Source organism: Onychostruthus taczanowskii, unplaced genomic scaffold (genome assembly GCF_017590055.1).
Source record: "Onychostruthus taczanowskii isolate IOZ18803 unplaced genomic scaffold, ASM1759005v1 scaffold67, whole genome shotgun sequence".
NCBI lineage: Eukaryota > Metazoa > Chordata > Aves > Passeriformes > Passeridae > Onychostruthus > Onychostruthus taczanowskii.
Genome location: NW_024504455.1, coordinates 4,121,036 through 4,143,060, shown reverse-complemented (window position 1 = coordinate 4,143,060; position 22,025 = coordinate 4,121,036). Strand labels below are relative to the sequence as shown.

At 49.6% G+C, this 22,025-nt stretch overlaps 1 protein-coding gene across 2 annotated transcripts in view; it reads right to left on the bottom strand.

Moving 5' to 3' along the window:
- Positions 1 to 22,025, bottom strand: part of IGSF3 (immunoglobulin superfamily member 3) — a 92,580-nt gene that overhangs the window by 46,127 nt on the left and 24,428 nt on the right. For both annotated transcript variants that reach the window (XM_041420891.1, XM_041420892.1), the window contains exon 2: positions 19,265 to 19,642. In XM_041420891.1, coding sequence (XP_041276825.1) covers positions 19,265 to 19,642 — 378 coding nt within the window. The remainder of the gene's footprint in view (positions 1 to 19,264; positions 19,643 to 22,025) is intronic.

Sequence of the window (22,025 nt, the reverse complement as noted above, 5' to 3'; positions counted from 1 at the left end):
GGACTGAGGCATGCATGGCTGGTGGATAGCAGCAGGACTGTCCCTGCTGGGAGTCAGGCATATCTTAAAAAAGTGCTCCACTAGGAAAGGAGGAAAAGCAAGGTCAACAAACTCAGTCCATCTCCATTTTGCAGTGCACAGCTACTCACGGAGATGGGCACCACTGGAGACCCCAGTCTGGTTTGGAGGACCCACATTCCTCCACCTGCCTGTCCATGGGTCAGACCTGACCTCCCAAAAATGCAAACACATCACACCTCCCCAGAGCAGAGCCTGACATCTTTGTCCATCAGAGCCATGTCCTACCAAGCCAAGAAACCTCCCATAGTGCCAAGGACTGACACAAAACCAGGTGACCACCTTACAAATCCTCTCAGTAGCCCAACAGGAGGTTGGTTCCCCCTTAGCAAGCAGGGTGCCCCGATCCTTCTTTCCCAAAATCACCGACCACTTCCATTGACACAGCAAAACAGACCAAAACAGGGCAGACAGCCCCCTGCGGCACAAGACTTCTGGGTGGAAAATGGCAGGATTTTCCCAAGGTGTGATCAAATGGCTGTGGAACCCCAGGCAAGCATTGAATCACTGTCTCTCCAGCCTCCCTGCACCTGGAACAAAAGCCAGCAGTGCCCTGGGAGAGGCTTTGCTTAGTGTTCGTGCAGCAGCTCCTGACACATCCCAGAAAGGAAAGGCTGGATTGTAACCTACAGCCCAGAGATACACAAAAGGAGGACACCATCAGCTTTACACACTCAGGAAACTTCCCCTCACTGGGAAAATAATTGCAAGGCTTGGGCTATGTTTGTTTTTCCAAAGCCCCCAGTGGCTGTCACATTATTAGAGCAGATTACAGAGCATCTCTGCTGACATGCTCAATCGCACACACCTGTGAAAACCTCTCATTTTCCTTTTAAATATTTCCCTCCTTCCTGTCTTCCACTTTTTATTATTTTCATTGTTTCTTCGCAACCTCATTTATCTTCAGAGTCAGCCATTTAGATTTTAATAAAAGGCTTCACTGTCTATCCCCTTTTTTCTTCAAAGGCCCCGATTTATTTTGCTGCCTCTTCTTGGTTCCCCCCAGCCTAATTGTTATTATTTTTAACCTTCAGTAGTTTCCTTTGCTTTCTTCTCCATTCTAATCACTCCCTGCTCCTGTTTTCCCCTCTCTGTACTAAGTCCCTTTCATCCCTCACCTCCCTCTCTGCCCCTGGCCAAGCATCCAATACACGCAGAGCAAGCGTAACCAAACATAAATATGAAAGGGATCATCCAATTTCAGCAAAATGCTTGCCCCTACCTATTCAAATATTTAACTTGCAATGACTAAGCCCAAGAAGATCATAAATTTTTTTTACAGACCTCTGCAGGTCTTTAATAAACCTCAGCCTGCACCTCGATGACAGCCAGAGCTGCAGTTGCTGAGCTGTTTCCTATGCATTACAGCAGATTTGCTCCAAGGTAAGCAAGAGGGACGCCTGGGCTCAAATTAGAAGCCAGGAGATTTCATTCCCCAGTTGCTGGTTTATTGAAATTCAATGCCTCTCTCTCACCTGATGCTTTGTTATGCTAACCCCTACCAGCCAGCAAAGATTTCCAGTCCATGGGGAAGGCAAGCAGCCACACTCCCAAGAATCCCAGGGAACTGCTCCTGCAGGTGACACTCCCATCAAACCTGGGAGCTGGTGCATCCTGCAGCGAGACCTGTGGCATTGACAGGGACTCTGGCAGGGTCCCACGGCCCAACAGAGGGGCCACTCCTCCTAAAGGAAGGTGGACATGGGGGTGTCACTGAAGGCACTCCATGCCAGAGGACACCAGGTGACGGCCACATCTTGCAGCAGGTTATGGCAAGGGCTGTGGGGAGCTCCTCGTGCCTTAGAGGGACAGGACCTCATGGGGCTCTGAACCCCTTGCACAGAGCAACCATCAGGGTCCTGCTATTGTATGAAACCTTGCTATCCTTTTAGACACTACACAACCATTTCATCCACGCAATCTCCTGGGAACATACATCTCCCACTGCATTTCCACCTTCTAGAAGTGCATGGACTTGTGGACCTGACAGAGCAGCTGAGCTGGAGGAGCTCAGGGCTGAGCAGCCAGCTGGGACACCAGCTACCCCAGCCCACCTCTCCAGAGCCCTGTGCTGCACAATGGTGTCAGAGAAGAAAAGATGAAACCTCTAGGCAGCTCACAATGCCCTGGGATAAGCACATCTGGGAGCTGCTGGCCCCCTTTGCTCACTGTTCCACCTGGGACAAACAGAGAGGAGAGCAGGGCAAAGATACAGACAAGGAAACCACGCCTGGAGTGTAAAAGAGCCCTCACAGGAGTCATCCTGCACTTTGCAACATTTCATTAAAAGTAAACCCTCCTGAAGGGAAGCAAATAGCATCTTTCTTTTCCAAAATGGGAGGGAGAAAACATGCAAAAGCTGAACCATACATGCTCCTGGGTGAGGCAGTAAGACAGCCTATATTATACATGCCCACCAAAGAGTTTTGACATAGCATTGGCAAAAATACTGCATTTACTGAGTGGAATAGAGCTGCAGAACAAAGCAACTCAACTCTTCATGCCTTCCCTCAATTTCTGGAAGAGACAAAAGGCTGCTTCAAATGGTAAACGTAGACTTGTGGCCAATCTGGGTGCACAAACCTGGCTGAAAGAGAATGCATCTATTTTGTTTTACCTATACTGTGAATTAGTTCCTATGTTTTACACTGGCTGCTCACACCCACCCTCAGCCATGCAGATGCCCTCAGTAATGCAAGCCTTGGGTGAAGTTTTGCTGGAGCAATCCTACTGTGCCCTTCCAGATGCTGCTGCCCCACAGCAGCGCTGGAAGGGGCTCCTGCCTGCCCAGCACGCACCCAGGTACCACCAGCAAGGACCTCAGGCTCTGCTGGGAAGAGGTGCTTGTGTTTAGCATCCCACAGGAAAAGCAGGTCTCACCAGTACAACCAGCCCCACAGCAGCCAGCTGTGAGCTCGGCAAAGTTTTTTAAACCACCCCGAATTCCCCAGCATCCCTCTGGCTGCTTTCCCACCAAGCAGACCTCAAACCAGTCACTCACTAGGAGGAGACAAATAAATAAAATAAAACACACCCGTGTGTGGGCTCATGCAATTTTAATCAAACTAATGTCTGCAAAAAGGGGGGCAGAGGGGCGGGGGCAGGGAGGGATTACGGTGCCACTGGCTCAAAGCGCTCCCGTTCATTCCCCATCTGCGATCCCTTCGGAGCAGCACGGGAGAGAGGCACAAAGCGAGCGCAGCCGTCTCTGCTTTAGTCACCGTCTGCTGCTCATGGTGTCAGCCAGAGAGCACCCCGGGGAGCCACTCCTCTGTGCTGGGCCAGCTCATGACACAGCCACAGAAGCACCTGGAGGGCGGAAAGCCAACAGGAGAGCAAACCAAGCATCCTAAAAAAACACCGGTAACTCACAGCAGGAGTTAGGGAGACCAGAGCCGCTTCCCCATGGGGTGGCACATGGGCTGGGAGAGAGAGCACCCTGAGCTCCACTGGGAATGGTCTTGCCCAAAGGAGCAAGGACACTGGAAGAGGGAAACATGGCAGGGTGACAGCCTAGAACAGGCATCAAGGCAAGTAGGTGGCAGAGGAACACTGAAAAGGTCATTGTGGGCATCTCTGGAGTGGAAGGAGAAGGCAGTAAGATGGAGCGATGGTTTGAAAAGTACTGTGCCACTACCTGCAGAAGTGTCAGGCAAAAAGCTGGAGCTGCAGGAGGGTAAGAGAAGCTAGTGGCTTGTGGGGATATAGTGATTTTTGCCAGCTGTGTCAATGTCTGATGTGCCTCAGAGGTGAAGGAGAGGATCTCATGGCAAGAGGAGAAGGGGAGCTCCATCTCTCACCTGACCATGCAGCTCTTCAAGCCTCCATCCCTTTCTCTCAGCAGGCCTGCTGCTAAGCCAGTAACACCAATGCTCACCAGCCTCACAAAGGAACAGAGAATGCTTAGTAACCATTTGGGAAGTGGTCCATTCACCTCAGTACCTCCCTCGGGGATACCGAGAGCCACCAGCTGCAGGGAGAGGCAGAGGCACTGAGCTGCTCAGGGAGGGCTCAGGTATTAATCCACCCCCAGCCCCTGGGACCTGGACACAGCTCCCAGATGGGGATTAAAGCCAGCTAAATGAGAATTTCAAACACACACCCTGCAGCAGCAAATAATCAGGTGCCAAGAAGGAGATTAACCCTGTGGGGCTGAAGGAAACAAAGGCATAAGAGCCAGTCTGTTTAAGAAGCTGCTGCTTCTCCCAGACAGGCACAAATCCGACCAGGAGGAATCTGAGGGCAGTGCCTGCGTGAGAAATACTGATTGCTAGGAAATATAAGCCTCTGATTTCATGCAGATCCACAACAAGTGGCACGAAGATCCCTGCAATAGCTGCTAGGCAGAGGCGGTGAGTCAGGTAGTCTCCCACCCAGGTTGTACCACAGGATGCATCGCGCTTCAGAGCTTATTTTAGCTGATGGTGAGCAGAGCACAGAGCCTCCTGCAGCAGTCCCTGCTCTGCAAGCTCCCAGACCCACAGCAGGCAGCACACAGCACCCTCGGGCACCGACTGACGGGCAACAGCTCCTCATCTGGGGTCAAAGTGACACACAGGCCACTGATGGAGCAGTGGGGCTATGGGGATGTCCTTTACGGGTCACAAAAGCCATTATTTTGGGGACACACATACCAGCCAAGCTGGAGGGGCTGCTGTACTTGCAGAGCCAAAAGAGCCCTGGTCAGCATTTACTTCACTTGTTCAGGGGACCATCCATTCCAAGCCAAGATGGCAGAGAAGGAGGAACTGCTCCTCATTTGCAAGCAGATGCAGCCAGTGCTCCTTTTGGGAGCAGGCTCTTCCTGCACTCTGCTGGCAGGATAACAGCTGTGAGAGACATGCTCCTTGCTCAGGGGCTAGCTATGTGTCATGACAGGCTTCCAGAGACATCCCTAATGCTCGTGCCGCTGCAACAGGAACATGGTTCCCAGTCAAGCCGCCTCCAGCAATACCACCTTGGGCTGTGATCTTGTCAGGTTTCATAAGCTTAATCAGGCTCTGCTCTGGCTGGCGTACAGGGGTTTCACAGACAGCCTGGCTGGCTGTCCTGCTGCTCCACACAGCATCCCTGAACGCTCAACAGCGGTGCTAAGTCCTGGCAGTCAACGAGAGGACTCACATTTCAGTCTTGTCAACTTCTACCAGAAGACACTAAGGGACAGGATGGGTGGCCCTGTGGGTATCAGCTCAGTGGACCAGTAATAGGGCTGGGACTGTGGTGCCTGGCTCCAACTCATGCCACTTTAGCAGTGATGGAAAGCACCTTCTAGCCTTTCAGTGAGAGATTCGAGGAGGGGAGGGTTCTACAGTGGCTCCTGGGGGCACACGTGTCATCTAAAACATCTCATTAGTGCAAACCGCCCACGGTTATCTGGCTGAACTTAGCCCTACCAGAGCATCCCATGGCCCGAACATACCACAGGAGACAGCAAGTCCATCTTGCTGCTCTGATGGCCTGTGACAGGGCTGCCTGCAGAAACTCATCCCACTTCTGCCAGGGGCAGCTCAGCACCCGTGCAGCACCCCGAGCCAGCGCTGCGCTTTTTACCAGCAACAGGCTCAGCCCGGCCCCACGGGCACAACCCAAAACCACAGCACTGCTGCCCAGCCCAGCACGCCTCTGGTGTCCTGCTCCTTCTCTCCCCCTGCCTCCATGCACACCAAACCCTCACTAAGAGGCTCTCTAAGCAGATGAGATCTGAGAAGCCCGGTGTCTCCGAGGATGGTCAGGCAGGACACGCTGCTCTGGCCACAGACACGAGGGAGCTGAAAGGATCTGAGAGTGCTGGGCACCAGCGTCTCACTCCCCACTGCTCACCAGTCCTGTGACTCACAAAGTCACTTCAAAAGGAGCTCCTCAAAGCACCATCACTGCCTCTGACATCCCAGTCACAAAGGGAGAGGAATAAAGGGTGGGAGGCAACAGTGCAAAGGTAATTACTGCATCCTGACAGCCCTGATGGAAGACAGCACTGAAACCCCCATTGTCTGCTCCAGAGTCAAAAGCCTGAAACAGCATCTAGGGCACTTGAAGGACACATGGAAATGGTAAGGGAAGAGCCCTCACAAAGCCCTGCAGAAGGAGGCCATATGGAGAGGGACCCATGTCTCTGGCAGTTCTGGGGTCTCCTCCCACGGCAGGAAGGAGCAGGGACACTCACTCCAGCCACAGTCCGTCTCTGGTCATCCCCATTTCAGCTCTCCCTGCTTCCGTACCTCCAAGATGCCAACCTACACACCCCACTGCTCTTAACAGAACAAAAACTCCCATCCAAGGTCTTCCACCTCTCACTTCTACACTCCCTCCTCCTCTCGCCTTCCCAGTGCTGCTGTTCCTGCTTTTCTTCCTGCTCCCTTTCTTCCCTCCTCTCACCTTTTGCTTGGTTTTTAACCCCCTCACCTCCATCTCCCTCAGCCCACTCACTTGCTGCCTTGCATGCCTTCATTTTCTCTACTTCACACTGCCCAGCACTGGGATGACCACAACCTTCCCTTTCCTCAGTAAGGGCAGGGGTGCCATAATCCCCCATCCCACAGCAGCCAAAGGGATCCATCTTTGGCTCAGCTTAGCCTGCACCCCAGGACTCTGCCTGGAGGCAGGAACCTCTCATGCAAAGGGATGCTTTTCCCTGGATATGCTTATACACTCATCTGGCTGGTGCACTTGAGAGGGGCTGTTTGGATGACGGGCAGTGCTCCTAACTTCTGCAGAAACAAGACATTGGAAGCACCACTGTGACCACAGCACACCTTTCACACTGCCCCAGAGCACCTGCACCTCTCAGGGCAGCCCTTCTGGCCTGCACCCACAACAAAGGAGCTCCTTCAAAGCACAGAATGTCTCCAAATTATGGACTCATGCCCCTGATAATGCCACCTTTCCAGCCACTTTCCTTCCCCACAAGTAAACACTGCTGTGCCAGCGCTCCCCCCTTCCAGCCACAGTGCCAGGTGGGGCACCCGTCGGGCACAACCATCACCTGCAGCTCTGCAAGGACTCCTGTCTGTGGACAGGTGGCATCAGTACACCTGAGAGAGCTCAAAAGGTGACAACAGACTGCCAGAGCACCTGTGGTCATCCGTGGAACGCTGATGCAATTTTTTTGCAGTTTTTCAGAGCCCAACTTTAACCCTCTGCTAAGTTAACCTGCTGCTTTTGGATCTCTTTGCTTCCATGCGGCAGCACAATGCCATAAAGAAAACCGATCTCTCTAAACCTTCTCACCCTCAGTATGTTTGGCATTACAAGTTACAATCAGGAAATGCTTTTGGTAAGAAATGGCTTCATAAAAATCTTGCTCTCTTGAATAGGCAGCTAAAAATGAAGGATGACAGGGTCTGAGAAAGTTAAGTGCTCAGAGCACATTGTGCCTAGCACAGAGGCATTCCTGTCCTGAAAACCCTGCCTGCCATGACACACTTCCCCAGGGCAGGCATCCCTAGCTCTACATTTCTTTGGAGGGCCCTAAGTTATCATTTTAACTCTCAAGCAGCAAGGAATAAAGCCCTGAAGGGTGCAATATGTTGAACCACAATGTCAAGGAAGCGGAGCGGGGCAGAGCAGGGACACTGAAGGGCATCCAGCCCATTAGCACCAACTCATCATCCACGATCCCTTAAGGCAGAGGCTCATTCAGACTTCAAATGGGGAGCAGCGCAGCCCCACCTCTTGCCTCCTCAGGGTAAAAATCACGCTTCTCTCTGCATTCTAAAGCGCCTTTGTTCGGGTTTGCCCTGTTAGCTCTGGCTTTTCTTTGTAGGCTCTCCAGAAACATCTCTTGTTGATGGCAAGGGCAAGTGGGGCGGCTAATCCCATTCCATTAGCATCCTCTGAAATGCTCCAAGGACTAGGATGCAGCCCGGGTGCAGGTGGCCAGAAGGCGGCTCTCACTGTGACAGCACGACTTCTGGATGCGTGCACACACATCCAGCCCCAGAGCCGTCTGCCATCAGTAAAGCCTGCCAGAGGGGGGAAGAGGATAAAGAAACAGCCCACATGTGGCTGAAAAGGAGATTTTTCTCCTACAGGCACGGCTTTCCCAAAGCCAAAAGTCGCCACTGCTTCTCTTTTCTGAAGGTGACACAAAACTCCTAAACATGGGGGAGCATATTATGTGTAAAAACAACCGAGCACCATCCCACAAGGGCCAGAGAGGGTGGAGCAGCACAGCCCCTGGTACCCTAGGGGGCAGATAAAAGGTTGACAGAAGCCATCCCCTCCTCGTATGATGACCCAGCAGTGCCTGCAGCACTCTCATGTTCCTTGCAGCCCCCCTTCCCATTACATTTCCCATTTATAAACAGCTGTCTGGCAGTATTACTAATCAGTACTGCATGAAATAGTGTTACTTTTCCCACCACATTACTATTTTATCTTCTATCCTCCCCACCTCCAGCTGCTGCTCTCCTTCCACCACCCCCAGCCCAGAAAGCAACAATACATTTCTTCATTTTCTTCATTTTATTCAGGCTCTACTTTCTCTGATAGCACAAACAATTTACTTGCAACCCATGAAAAAAAACAACCCAGAAAGTTTTTTGGGTTTTTTTTTTTGTTAAATTAAATACTGTTAAACCCACTTAAAATAAATACTTGCTGAAGGAATATCAGCTGGAGACTGCTCTCTGACTTATAATAATCCCACTGCGCCCAGGGAAATCCTCTTAAACTTATATCAGATAAAGATTGTAAAACTGTTAGGGGGCTAAACTGACAGGGCAGACACAGAATCAAATGGAAAATTTCTCTCCCCAACTTCTCCCTACCAAGGGGCAGCTCTGTCCCAGGGCAGGTCAGGATTCCTTCTCAGCACATAAAGCAAAGCCCTGCACCACCTGGAGCTGAAGGGAGAGGGGAGAAGGGCCAGTCCTGCCAGGGCTTTGGGCTGAAGGAGGAGGAACGGGCTGCTGTGGGACTCTAAACCACCAAAGAATTGCCTTCCCTTTCCCACCTCTCCTGTGGGTAGCATAAGCAGGGCAGAAACCCTCTGGAGCTTTAAACCTAAAGAAATCTCCCCATCTCCCCCTTCCCCCAACCCTTCTCCCCCAGATGCTCAACACCAACATCTCTAATTAGAGATAAGGGTTCCAAATCATCGGAGCTAGGGGTGGGACAGAAGCAGTAGGATTTCAAGTTTACCACTATCTTATCTGAGATGACAGAAAGGATCTGATGTAGATCGGTAATGCTCCTTGGAGAAACTTGCGCTGCTCTGCAGTTTGCCTGAGCACCAGCCACCAGTTTGACTTTGTTGGTTTTGCAATTTTTCAACAAGATGTACATCCACACCACAGGGAGCATTTTGTGGCACAGAGCTGAGCAATGGGCACTGCACTCATCCTTTGCTACATGAAGACTCTGCTGTTCATCATCTACTTGTTCTCCAAGAGAACTCGAGGAAAGCATCAGCATCAACAGCAGAAATAGCTGCCCCTGCCTCTCAAGGCAGCAGAGCAACAGAAGTGCAAAGCAACCAAGTCTGAGGGGCTGGAACTAAAGAACAAATAAATCAATCCTCCAGGGAAAACATATTAAAAAAAAAAAAAGAAAGAAAGAAAGAAGAGTGGGAGGAAGAGTAAACACAGCAAAAAGCTCCCCGGGGAAGCAGAGCAGGAAAAATAGGCAACGTGGAACGCGAAGTTTTCGGTGGTAATCGAATAAGGGGCCGCTTCATTGCAGGATTTCTCAGTGCTGCAGCTGGCTGGAGCCACGGGGACCGTATTCCACTTTCAGAGTTCACTGAGCAATCGCTAAGGCAGGGGACGGGTGCCATATGTCACCAGCTGCGCTCACAGCCCTCGCTCTCCCGTCTGACACACTCTGGAGGCACACGGGCACAGAACCTGCACACTTTGAGCCTCTCCCCCGCCACCAGGCACTCCAAAAAGGCTGCCAGAAATGCCACCAGGCTCTGCCAGTGACACTGGGAGAGGGTCCCCGTGCCAGGGAGCCACAGGCTGTGCTGGATGCTCAGCAGCCAGCACTGGCAGGGCGGTGCAGGTGGAAGAAGAGATGGGTGTCCCCGAGCTCCCCTCCAGCCCCTGGAAAGCTGCCGAGGGCACAGGAGGTAGGAGGCAGGTACCAGGCTCTGCCCATCCCACTTTGCAGCCTGCTGGCTCCACCACCTGCTCATCGAACCCAGCCCAGCTCCTTCTGGCTCTCCTTTTGTGTGCAGTCATTTTTTTCTTGTATTTCAGAGCTTCTCTTAGTTGTGCTCCTCTGTGTTCTCTTATACTGTGAAAAAGTAATCATGTGGGGTGGAGAAAAAAGGGTTTGGGACTGCCCACACAACATCAGGAGGAAATGCTGAATTCAGGATGGGAGATAGCACTAAACTGTTTTCAACACCAGACAACCTTTTGCCCCAGGCTTCAGCCTAGGATGCTGAGTTACCCCTGGTGGTAAAGCTGGTCTTCAAATGCACCACGATCTCTAAGGATTCTTCTATCCTACTTAAAAACCTTTGCATCCTTTACCTCTTCTCAGCACATTATGTCAATATACACAACTAGCCTATGTCACCAGTCCCTCTACTCAGGGGGAAAGACTGAAAGGCATCCTACAAAACACAGCAATTACGATTACCAAACACCTCATTTTTACCAGGAACTGGGCAAAGCACATGGGAAGAGTCAGCAGGAGAAGCAAACAGAAGACATGGTCTGAGCAGGGTTGTGTTTTCAGCAATTCCTTTCAGGGCAGCAGAGGACCCCAAGCCCTGCAGCCTCACTGGCACTGAGGAGGCACAGGGCTCAGCAAAGAGCAAATGCCACATTCCCACCATCCTGAGGGATGCCTGAGAGGAGCCAGACATGCCTCGAGAGCAGACTGGGGGGAGCCTTCAGAAAAGAGGCTTTTTCAGGAAAGTCTGCTTAGTTTTCAAAGATCATTTTAGCTGACTGTCCTGATGTTACGATTCAGGCTCAGCGCTGCACAGAAAGCCACCCAAGCAAAACGCTGCAGCTCTTTACAGTCTGAAGGCAAGTCAGCATTCAGGGCTCCACACCTGCCTTCCTGACAAGGAAGGGATGTAGAAAGTCTGGAAGCAAGAGGGCTCATTTTAAAGACAAGCCCAGATCTGTGAGCAGAGGGCCGTGCAATTGCCTAAGGCCGTATTAATTTGCATTTTTAGAAGTGGCTTTTAGAATACATTTTTTTCTTACAATGCATCAATACAAGTGTACAGGTATGTCCAAAAAAGGACAGATATTCTCATCGTAATTGTTCTCCACATGCTAGCTAAATTTAAAAAAGTGCCTCTGCCTCAAAGAGGACAATATAGAAAAAACATATGGAATACAGTGATATGTTCCAAATGTGTCTAATGCCAGGTTTTTGAGAAATGGGTAGGTGGATGGCATAAAAAAAAAAAAAAAAGAAAGAATCAGATTCCCAAGTGAGAGCCCTTCCCACAAAGCATGTCATGCCACCAAGCTGGCTGAGGTTTTGAGGTACAGGGCAGAAAGACGAGGGAGGGGAAGAAAAAACTGCAGAAAGAAACAAAAGAGTGGATACAATGGATTACCCATTTTTTAGGCACAGACTGCTCACAATTTGTTCCATTTCTCCTGCACATTCAGAGGTACAGAAGTGATGCAATGTAATACAACAATAAGAAAGAAAAAACCAGGCAAGCAATTCCAACAGGAAATAGGAGATAGCATACTGCAACGAAACAGGAATAACTGGAAGCGTTTAGCAGGAAAACACAGTAACATGGGATGAGATAGACACAGAAAAGGGGTGAGCCCTGTCCCACTATGCAAGGACACGCACAGAGATTTCTGTTGTAAGCCGTCAGCTCTAACCTGACTGCTATCTTCAAAAGACTGGTTCAGGAAGCACAAGGAACAACCAGCCCATGGAATTCACTACCAGACTGTACATGACTAAAGCAGGGGGCTGCCTGTGCCGGGCTCCCAGGTACCTGCCCACGGCACTGCGGATCACCGGCCCCCCAGTCTGGCAGTGCCTATCAGCCTCACAGCTTCTGCCAGGGGAAAACTGGGTGAGCTCAGGCAGCTACACTTTCAGGAGAGCAGAAATGACTAAGCAGGACAGGAGATGAATCCTATTCAGCATTATTACCAGGAAGAGCTGAAATGTAAGCCTTTGTTTTTAACTCCCGCTATCTGAGGAGCTCAAAGCCCATCACAATTATTTAGCATAGACTTTGTGAAAAGCTTGTGTGCTATTATCCCTAATTTTACCAGCTGGATAAATGGTGAGGGAGATGGACTGTACCATATCCAGGGACATGCAGCAAGCTGGCAGCATAACAGGGCTGAATGTATGCCTGTAGCATCCAAACCAGGTGCAATTCCCCAGGCTCTGGCCACAGGAACTGCCAGAGGTAAATATGTATACCCCTCCCCACTCCTCCCCCATTAACAGACAAATACTTCCTTTCCATCCATAGCAGGAACAGAAAGAAAAAGCAGAGGAGCATAGGTCAATTATTTTGTGAAGGTTACTACAGAGAGAATTAGGCATGTAAAGGAGGACAGTAAGAACAAAATACCCTGTGTCTAGATGCAAAGGACCACCTATAAGAAGGCATTTGATTTTTTTTTTTTTTATATCCCTTTTTAATGCCAGCTAAAGGGTAATTTGAAAGTGAAGGACATTTTGCTCCTCTGGGGAGCTAATTACTGCAACAAGCACAGCCCAAACAGGCGAAGATGAATGTAACTCACACAGCACAACACCAACCCTGCAGCTCACTTTGGTTAATTCACACAGCTTGGCCAGATAAGGCACACACATGTTTCATGGAGGTAGCCAAGCTGCTGAGACAGACTAAGAGAGATTAGGACATCTGTGCTAACGATTTCCAAGTTCTACCTTCATACACCAGAGCAGAGCAGTAGAGACAAACTCCTGCAACCTGACTAGAGAAATAAGAACAATATGAAATATAAAAAATATACCAGAAAAAAACCCCAGAATTTGGGGATGTAAAACAGGTCCTTGGTGTTCTCACCTGGTTGAGATCATCAGTGTTATGGCATTATTTAGCTCTGACTCTCCAAACTCCTTTATTTAGCATCAACCTCCAAAATGTTGCCTAACAGTGGTCATCACAGAACAATTCAGGGTGTAAGGGACCTTGGGGGTCTGCAGTGCAGCTACAGGGTCAAGCAGGGTCAGCTATAAGGTCAGACAAGGCCACTCAGAGCTTGATCCTGTCAGGTCGTGAAAACCTCTGGAGATGAAGCCTTTGCAACCTTCTAGGACAGGCTGAACTGCTTATTTCAATTTTTGCCCTGATGCTGCTCATCTGAAAAATGCCTGGTCTCTCCAGGACACAAGCTGCTCACTCAAGTACAGTGACAAACACTTTTCCCTGTCTCTCAGGTGAAGACAAAGAAGAAAAATGCAGCACAGAAAGAAGAGCCCCCAAAGACTTCTATCAAAACTGGTAGGTCCTTGTCTCTGAGACTGCCATCTCTCTCCTCGACACCTGCCTCAAGCAAAGCCACCTTCAGCCCTGCTGACAGCTGGAACAAACCAGCAGCCACCGAGGTCCACGTGCCCCACATGGAGAGAAGTGGCTGCTCTCACCCACGTTGCCAGGAGCAGAGTGTGCTCTCCCAAATCCAAACTGTGACATGAATTTCTCCCTCTGCTCTGTGCACTGACAGATCACGTATGGCAGCACTTGACAAAGAAGTGAAGCTGCTGGCAACAAGCAGCAGCAGCTGGTATGGGATAATAAAAGTTCTTTTTTTTTTTTTTTCTTGCCTGCTACACACTCTTTCGCTCAGCAGAGAGATCCTGGAGGCTTTTGGTGGCAAGTTCAACAAAAGAGACCTGCTTTCTTCTCTTGAAGGCTTGTCTGAGTCACACACAGCTCCCTTCTTTCTAGTGCTAAGTGTCTGGCCTGCATAAACCTTTCTTCCACCTCCCATGCCACCAAAGCCTCTCAGACATACCCTACACATGTCCACCCTGTCCCATCCACGGGCTTGCAAGTGGCCACACAGTTACATGCCACAGCTGCAGGACACAGGGGATCCTGAAGACAAACTCCTAAAGGCATGGTCTGAGCACCCATGGACTGAGTCCTGATCTGCAGAGAGCTGCAAGTGCCTTGGGAGCACTAGGAGACAAGACCCCACCAGGCAGAGCCACAGCCAGCCCTGACCTGCAGAGATGCAGATGGCTCTTCACCCATCAATGCTCCTGCCCTCCTCACTACAAGCTTGGCACGGTGTAGAAACTCCACCACAATGGGGCTACCAGCAAAAAAAAACACAAAGAGCCCCTGGGAGCCAGCACAGGTAATGCAGAACACAGGAGAACAGGACAGAGGCCAAGGCACCAACCCACCCAGGCAGGATGAGACCAGTGAGAAATAGCAGAGAGCCAAAGTGTGACCAGGCTGGCAGGGCAGCCACTGAATAGCACCTCGCCTCTCTGCCCTCTGTGACCTAAGCCTGGCTGGAAGAAGGTCCTGGTGACCATCCCTGCAGGCACTACCAGCAGCTCCACAGCAGCCCCTGCCCACTGCAAAGGCAGCTGTGTTTGAGTGCTCCTTGTTTCTCAAGTCTGCACTGACATTGCTTCTTCCCAGTCTGTGGTACCGTGGGGACTGTGGTCTCCTCCCATCCAAACCCCTTTCATTTTTTTGCTTTAACTTGTTTAGGATTGATGCTGTACAGCTGCTTCCCCCAAAATAAAGACTAAAAGACCTGCCACCTCCTCAAGTGCTTTGAAACCTTTCCTCCTGCTCTATCACTACCTGTTTAAGAAAAACCTCAAAGCCTGATTTCTTCCCTCAAATCACTTACTCTGAAAAAGATCTCAACGTTTTTGGGAGCACAGATGAAAAAACACTGAGATAAAAGTCTGAAACTTCTGAAGAGGTTAGACCTGGGCCTCTTCACTGTTATCTAAGTGAGGGTACAGGCACACAAACAATTCATCGCAGAGATACAGTGGAGTACAAATTTGCAGTGACTCACGCTCTTTGAAGGAACTGCCATGTGCTCAGTTCTACCCTGCAGCAAAACACAAGTTTACCCATCAACAGGAGAAGCACAAACCAGCACCTCAATTTGCATAGCACTCCTGCAGCTTCACCAACTAAATTACTGTGCAGAAACCTCCTCTTCTACCCATATTTCAAGAGTTAAGAGATAATTCCAATGGCAACCTGGAAAATACTGCTGTCTTGTCAGTGATGCTGTGCTTCTGCTGCGATGCTGCTTTCCTCCACCTGCAAATTCTTTGCTGTCTCTTGACTTCTTAAAAAACTACATACTTATCATAGCCAGCAACAAGCAGAACCCCAATACAACTGTGTGCATTGTCCCCAGATGCATGATTTAATCACCCCAATTTAAATTTTCTAACTCCCCTCTTCAGTACACTCAAGTGTCTTCCCAATTCAACCACAAAGTCAAAATTCCCACCACTTGCTTAGAGGCAAGTATCCAAAAGCAGCCAAGTTTACAGCCACTAGTGCCTAGCTCAAGTCTAACATGTAGGATCTCTCTCTCATCAACACAGAGAACGATGCACTTAATTTAAACAAAGATGGACTGCTCTCCAGATTTGTCTTTTTCTGTCTTCTGATGGCAGATATTGCCCGGACATCTACCTTAGGCAGTGAGTCTGGTGTTAAAACAGGTGGCAGACAACTCATGAGATCTTCCAAAATATTTTCCTGCCACCTGAGTAAAAGAGCATGAACTAGCCTCAGCAGTTTTGTGTCAGTCTCAGGGAACCAAAATCTGAAGGCAAACAACAGAGTTGCAGACTTTGTACATGGGCTAATCCTTTTTCATACATCAGTCACAAGGCCATGGTTCCACAATATCCTGAAGAGCTGCACCCCCTTTTTTTTTTTTTAACCCCACCTCCCTCAGCACCTGAAACTCAGTCTGAGATGTCCTAAATTCTTCTCCTAACACATCTCGCAGCCCAGGCATAACTCCATCATCCCAAAGATGCAGCTCAGAGGGGGATGAGAAGAGGAGCAGTAAGATACAGAAAGGCTTGTTTTTGAAGCACTTGAAGGCTGGTGAAGAAGATTAAGCCTTGATACACATGCTCGAATGGCAGAAGGCCTTTGAACCACATGACTGGCCTCATTCCTAGCTTCAGTGAGATTAGCACTTGTGTTGCATGCCTAAAATTCAGATAAGAGTCCCACAGAGTGCCTGAGGAGCACTTCTTACTCCAGGCCATCACAGACATCAGGTCCTCAAAGCAGTACTAGACCGCGGCCAAAGTCTCAGTGAGGGAAAAGGAAAAGCAGTGACATTAATAATAATGGCAGAGGGACAACTACCCATGCTTGCTGCTCATGAGATGGAGAGAAGTGTACTTTCAAGCCAAACTGGCATGTCTCTGAAGCTGACAAGATTATTTTTTAGCAGCCTCAGAGCCCTGGAGACACAGCCTTCAACAATGCTCATATGGCAGGAGCAGAGCACATCCCAGCTGCTCCGCTGCCAGCTGAAATGCCCCGCTGTGCTGCTGCACCAGTGTCCCAAGCAGCTCCCCCGTCACAGGGCTGTACCACGAAGGTGGAAAAGAGGAGAAACTCCTCCTTCAGCTCTTTCCTCAAACCACGGGACACAACAATTCCAAGGTCCCAGAGCAGCAAGCCTAAAATCAACACTGCTTCAAAGCCATCCACTTCACACATAAGTGGAGAGAACAGAGATGCTAACAAACCTGTCTCCCTTCAGGCTTTGCTGCTGCCAGAAAAGAACCACTCAATCTAATGAGTCAATTAAAAATTCATAACTGGATGAACGGAAAAAAAAAAAAAAAGTTTGGTTCTTTTTCTGAGAAAATGAGAACAGTAACTCTTTTCTGTACCTCTTCTTGCATACTGTCTGCAGAAACAAAACCAGCCTGAAAACCCCCAACCTATAGCTGAGACAGGAAAACTGAAAGGACCTGTGATCTGCCCAGCTCTGCAGAGAGGAGCCCATTTCCCCAGAAAGACTTCAGGGTCTAACAAAGTTGAAGTCAGCACCACTTCCCATGAATGAGAGGCAGAAGGAAGGCTCTCTGTAAGGACTTTCTGTCTACAGGTCATTGCTGGGAGCACTCGGAAAAATTCAGTTTCTATCAAGAGTTTGGCTAACCCACAGAAGGAAACCTACACAGATGCACATGCTCAAAATGCAAGTGGACCCTAAGTCATTTCCAAAGTGAATTAAGCTAAACCAAATTAGGGCCCAAAATCCTGAGAGCAAGCATCCATGAAGGGGCATAATGTGATTTAACTAATCCACTAGAAGTTACTTTAGATCAATTTTCAGAGTATCTCTGACACATGTAAGCCCCAAAGCCAATGTCCTCCAAGCACTGTTCATAGGTGTCTACAGACTCCCAAATCTTACTGGTTTGTAGCTGTGGAAAGGGAAGGACAGAGCAAAACCAGATCAACCCAGCTTTGTCTCCCCAGTCTCTTGGGAAAGCAGTGGAGGAGCTTCCCACTGCCCAGCCACTGGATATGCTGACTGTGCTCAGCTCCAGCTCTTTGGCAGAGCCACCCAGAATCCATCCAACCCCACCCTGTCCCCAGGCACGTTTTTTCAGTGGGTGTTGGTTTCAATGGGTTTCACTCCCCAAGGTGACTTAACAAAGGCAGTGCTGACTCAGTCTTGTTTAAACTGCAGTGGGAACTGCAAATCCGGACACCTAAAGCAAATTACAGACCTACAAATAAAAAACAGAATGCTCAGGCATCTACCCCCCAGCCACTCATGAACATCAGATGGCAAAAAAGGCACCTAAATAAGCACCTACACCCATGTTGTGGAGCTTCACCTGGGAGAGTGGCTGGGCTGGAGGCAAGCAGCTCAACCCAAAGGAAGGCTATTGTGATTGCAATCACATCCTGGCTTCTTTCACAGTGGATTTCTTGTGTCAACACAGCCTGAACCAGTGACACCACCACGGGCTGGATAATGTCAAAGTAGTTTCCAAGCTGCAGCCTCACAGACACCTAAGGAAAGCAAGTCTGCTTGCTGTCTGTGGGCTTGAATTTGCTAGAGGGGTGTCCGTGTTGCACAGGAGCTCTTTTAGGAGTCTTTCAGCCAGAGAGTTGGATGGAAGCTATTTGACTGCTGTTAGCTGAGTTAGACACTTCAAATACTGCTTTGAGATACAGAAAGCAAGCTGAAGCTTGGAAAGGTCAAATAATCTAGTCAAAGAGCTGCCATGGAAATACTCCAGATTTTAAAGTACCTGTTTTTGATTTTTCTAACACAAACCCAAAAAAAAAATTCCCAAACCAGCTTCTCCACACTCATCTACAGACAGCTCAATCTGCTCAGTGGTTTCAGGATGTACTCAGCACTGCTGTAAAAGCCTGAAGATGACCATCTCTCCTGCTCCCTTTTATGTGCTGCTCATTACTACTCCTCTCTTCCCTGCTCAGTTATTTCACCACCTTTGGCAAGCAGCTCTGTGGTCTGTGACTTGTGCCATCTGACAGACTCCCTGCTCCTTTCCCTCTCTGTAAATCAGTCCCACGTCTGCCTTGCTTTCAGCCATGGCTTCAAATGTTCCTCTGCCCAGCCGTGCCGCCTGGTGTCTCATTTTTATAAAGGCCTTATTAGTGAAGAAAGCTCGCTATTTCCTGTGCCTCTATGCCTTGATTTCCTGAAATTCACACCACTGTGCCACCTGCTCTCCACTCCCGCTCTCCCTCACAGGATTTTTACGGTTGTGTTCGAGGGTCCCAGGACGAGGGAAGAGATGAGAACCTTGACTCCATGTTTCAGAAAGCTGACTTATTATATTATGACATTATATTATATTAAAATGCTACACTAAAACTATACTAAAAAGAATAGAGAGAAAGGATCCATGAGAAAGCTCGAACAGAATAGGAAAGGAAGCTCGTGACTCTCTGAGAGTCCAACACAGCTGCATCTTTGATTGGTTATTAAGTAGAAACAATTCACGAGGAAAAATCACAGATGCACCTGTTGGTAAACAGTGTCCAGACCACATTCCACAGCCATCAGATAGCTATTGTTTACATTTCTTTTCTGAGGCTTCTAAGCCAGAACAGGAGAAAAATCCTGGCAAAGGATTTTCCTAAAAAGATCACGGTGACGCATTTTAATCTGACAGCCCAGGCAGACCACGCTGCACACGTGGGGCGGGAAGGTCTGACACCCCGGCGGCCCAGCCACGCAGCACGGCTTACCCACGAGGTTCATCTTGGCGCTGTAGCTGCCGAAGTACCTCTCGTCGGTGTTGGGCGTGTGGCACTCGTACTGGCCGGCGTCGCGCTCCTGCAGCTCGGTGATGTGCAGCAGCACGGCGTCCCCCTGCAGCCGCTCCACGAAGATGCCGCGGCCGCGCACGCGCTGCGTGTAGATGGCGTAGGGGAACGAGGGGTCCACGGTGCTGACGATCTGCACCTCCCGCTCGGGGGCCGAGGGCAGGTAGATGGACCACTGGAAGTTCTGCTCCGCCGGGCCCTGGTAGCCGCTCACCTTGCACCACAGGGTGACGTGGGACCCCTCCGTGCGGTACAGGGGGCCCTGCTGCACCGTCACTTGCCGCTGGGCCAGCGCCATGCCTGTGGGAGGAGAGGAGCCCAGCGTTACTGACCAGCAGGCAACCCCCACACCTACACCCTGATACGTCCCAGCCATTCCATGGCCATGCCGGACAAAGCAAGCCCCCACAGCCCATTTTACATCCGGCACATCAGGCTCCCCCCCGCGTCACGTTGCAGAATTCTTGCTGACTCAATGGAAGTGTTTTAAAAAACACCCACAAAAGCAGCAGCTCTGAGGTAACACAAACCCCTTGTTTGGAAGCGGTAAGAACCCAGGCGTGAAAGGGCAATGCACCACGCAGTAACAAATCAGAAACTCAAGGTGACAGGTCTTTGTTTCCAGTACTTTTACTTTCCAACTCTTATCACCCCATGGAGAGAGGCCACGGGGCAACACTCCCTCTTCCTTTGGCTGCTGGGCCACCCAACTCCACCGCCCCAGGCACTCATCCTCCATCAGCAAACCTGCCAGGGGCTTCAGCTGGTACAAAACACCCTTCTTTTTCCCCAAACCCAGCACACCTCCATTCTCTCTTATGCTCGTAAAGGCCCACTGAGAAATATCACATTTCCTGCACTGCCTTCCCAAGCCAATTTGAAAGGTGTGCACGCAGCACATAACAAACTCAATTAAAGTTAAGGGAAGGAGTGGGCGCTTCACACTAAAGCTCAGCGCCCCTGGCTCTGAAGTCAGGGCCCGGTGCCCCGCGCTGCACGCAGGCAAAGGCGTGCGGCACAAAACAAAGCCAGCCCCGCAGCACGGCGACCGTGATCCGCCGTATTTTTACACAGATTATGGATGGCTGGCCCTTGGGCTCATGGCACATTACCAGCACAGCCCTCCAGGGGCCAGATAAATTACAGCAATCTATCTTGTTTGTTGCTACATCAAAGGCTCGAGGTCTGGAGACCACGGTGGGTGTTCATCGGTTATTGAGTTACCAGCAGCATGCACACATGGCAAGGCCAATCACCCTGGCTTCTGTGACTGCTTGCTTGCCATCATAAAACAGCAATAAGCCGATTTAAAGCAGGTCCTGCATAATCACGTTTGCAAATTTCATCCTCTCTGCGTCTGTGTGTTGGGGGTTCCCCCCCTCCCCATTAATTTTCAATAACAATGCTCAAGTCTAGAGAAGAATTTAAGCTTTCAAAAACTGGCATCCTGCAGGTGAACAGGTAGCCTTGAATCTGAGGTTTATTGATTCAATCCCGCCCTCTGAACATCGATGTCCAGAAACGAAGTTTTTCTCCACAGCCAGCCTGGACTGGAGCCAGGCTGGATGGTTCTTAGCAGCTTAAAACAAATTGTGAAAAATGGGTTCAGCACATCCATCAGGGCATGCAGCTGAACAGATGGAGTGCAATTCAAACTATTAACTTGGGCTCAGCTTGCTGCTGCTCCAAATTATGTTTCTTTTTACTCTTTATGAAATAATGTGATTTAAGGGGAGGACGGGAAAAGCTAGCACATTTGAAACAAACAGGGAGAGGAACAACAGAGGCAAACACTCCCCCACTGTTTGCCATACCAATCTCTTCATCCCAGGGAAAGATACTGCTAGAGACAACTAACACATCCACAGCACAGGCAGCCTCTTCTCTCACCCCACAAAGGCCAAAGGACAAAGCAAATATTACAGCCTTTGAAGTGAACTGTTTTCAAAGCAGCAGGAAGGACAAGATCTTTATTACACACCTAAAGACAGCTCACAATCCAATTTCTGTATGCACATGTAGCCTCGATACAGCATACACATATCCCACCTGCAATGACAATTAAAACTGCACCACAAGGCAAATATGCAGTGGTAGGAATTAGAAGTTCCACACACAACACCCCATCAGGTATTTCTCAGCTAAGTGCACAACTTTGTTCGTCGGGCTTTTAACACTGTGCTGGATTTTTTACATAAGAGTTTTCCAGCAATCTAGTTAAAAAATATAATTTTATCAGAGATGGGTATCAGACTTTCCAGAGCTCACTGGAAGACCACAACTCTGACCCACAGCACAGATTTTTGGTAGATGTCAAATCTAACCACTATCACTGACATGGGCTTCATTCTTCCCTTGCCAGTGGCTTTTAGGATCATCACTGTAACTCTAACCTGGAGTCCTCCTCTAGGTTATGAAGAGACCCACTTTCTACATTTCTCTTCTATTTCCCCTTGCACTGGGTTGCTGCACCTTCCTAAAGCAGCCAAAAATGAGAGAGTTAAGAGGCAAAGGGCTCCTTGCCTCCAGTTCTTCCTGCAGCAGCCAAAGAAGCTGAGGGACAGAAGACAGTACAGAGAAAGTCCTGCCCAGCTCCAGAATGGACAGAAGACAAAACAGTCAGGCTTTTGCTACAGCCTGCAGCAGGTTGCTGTCCCAGAGGTGAGACACAAAGGCTCAGAAG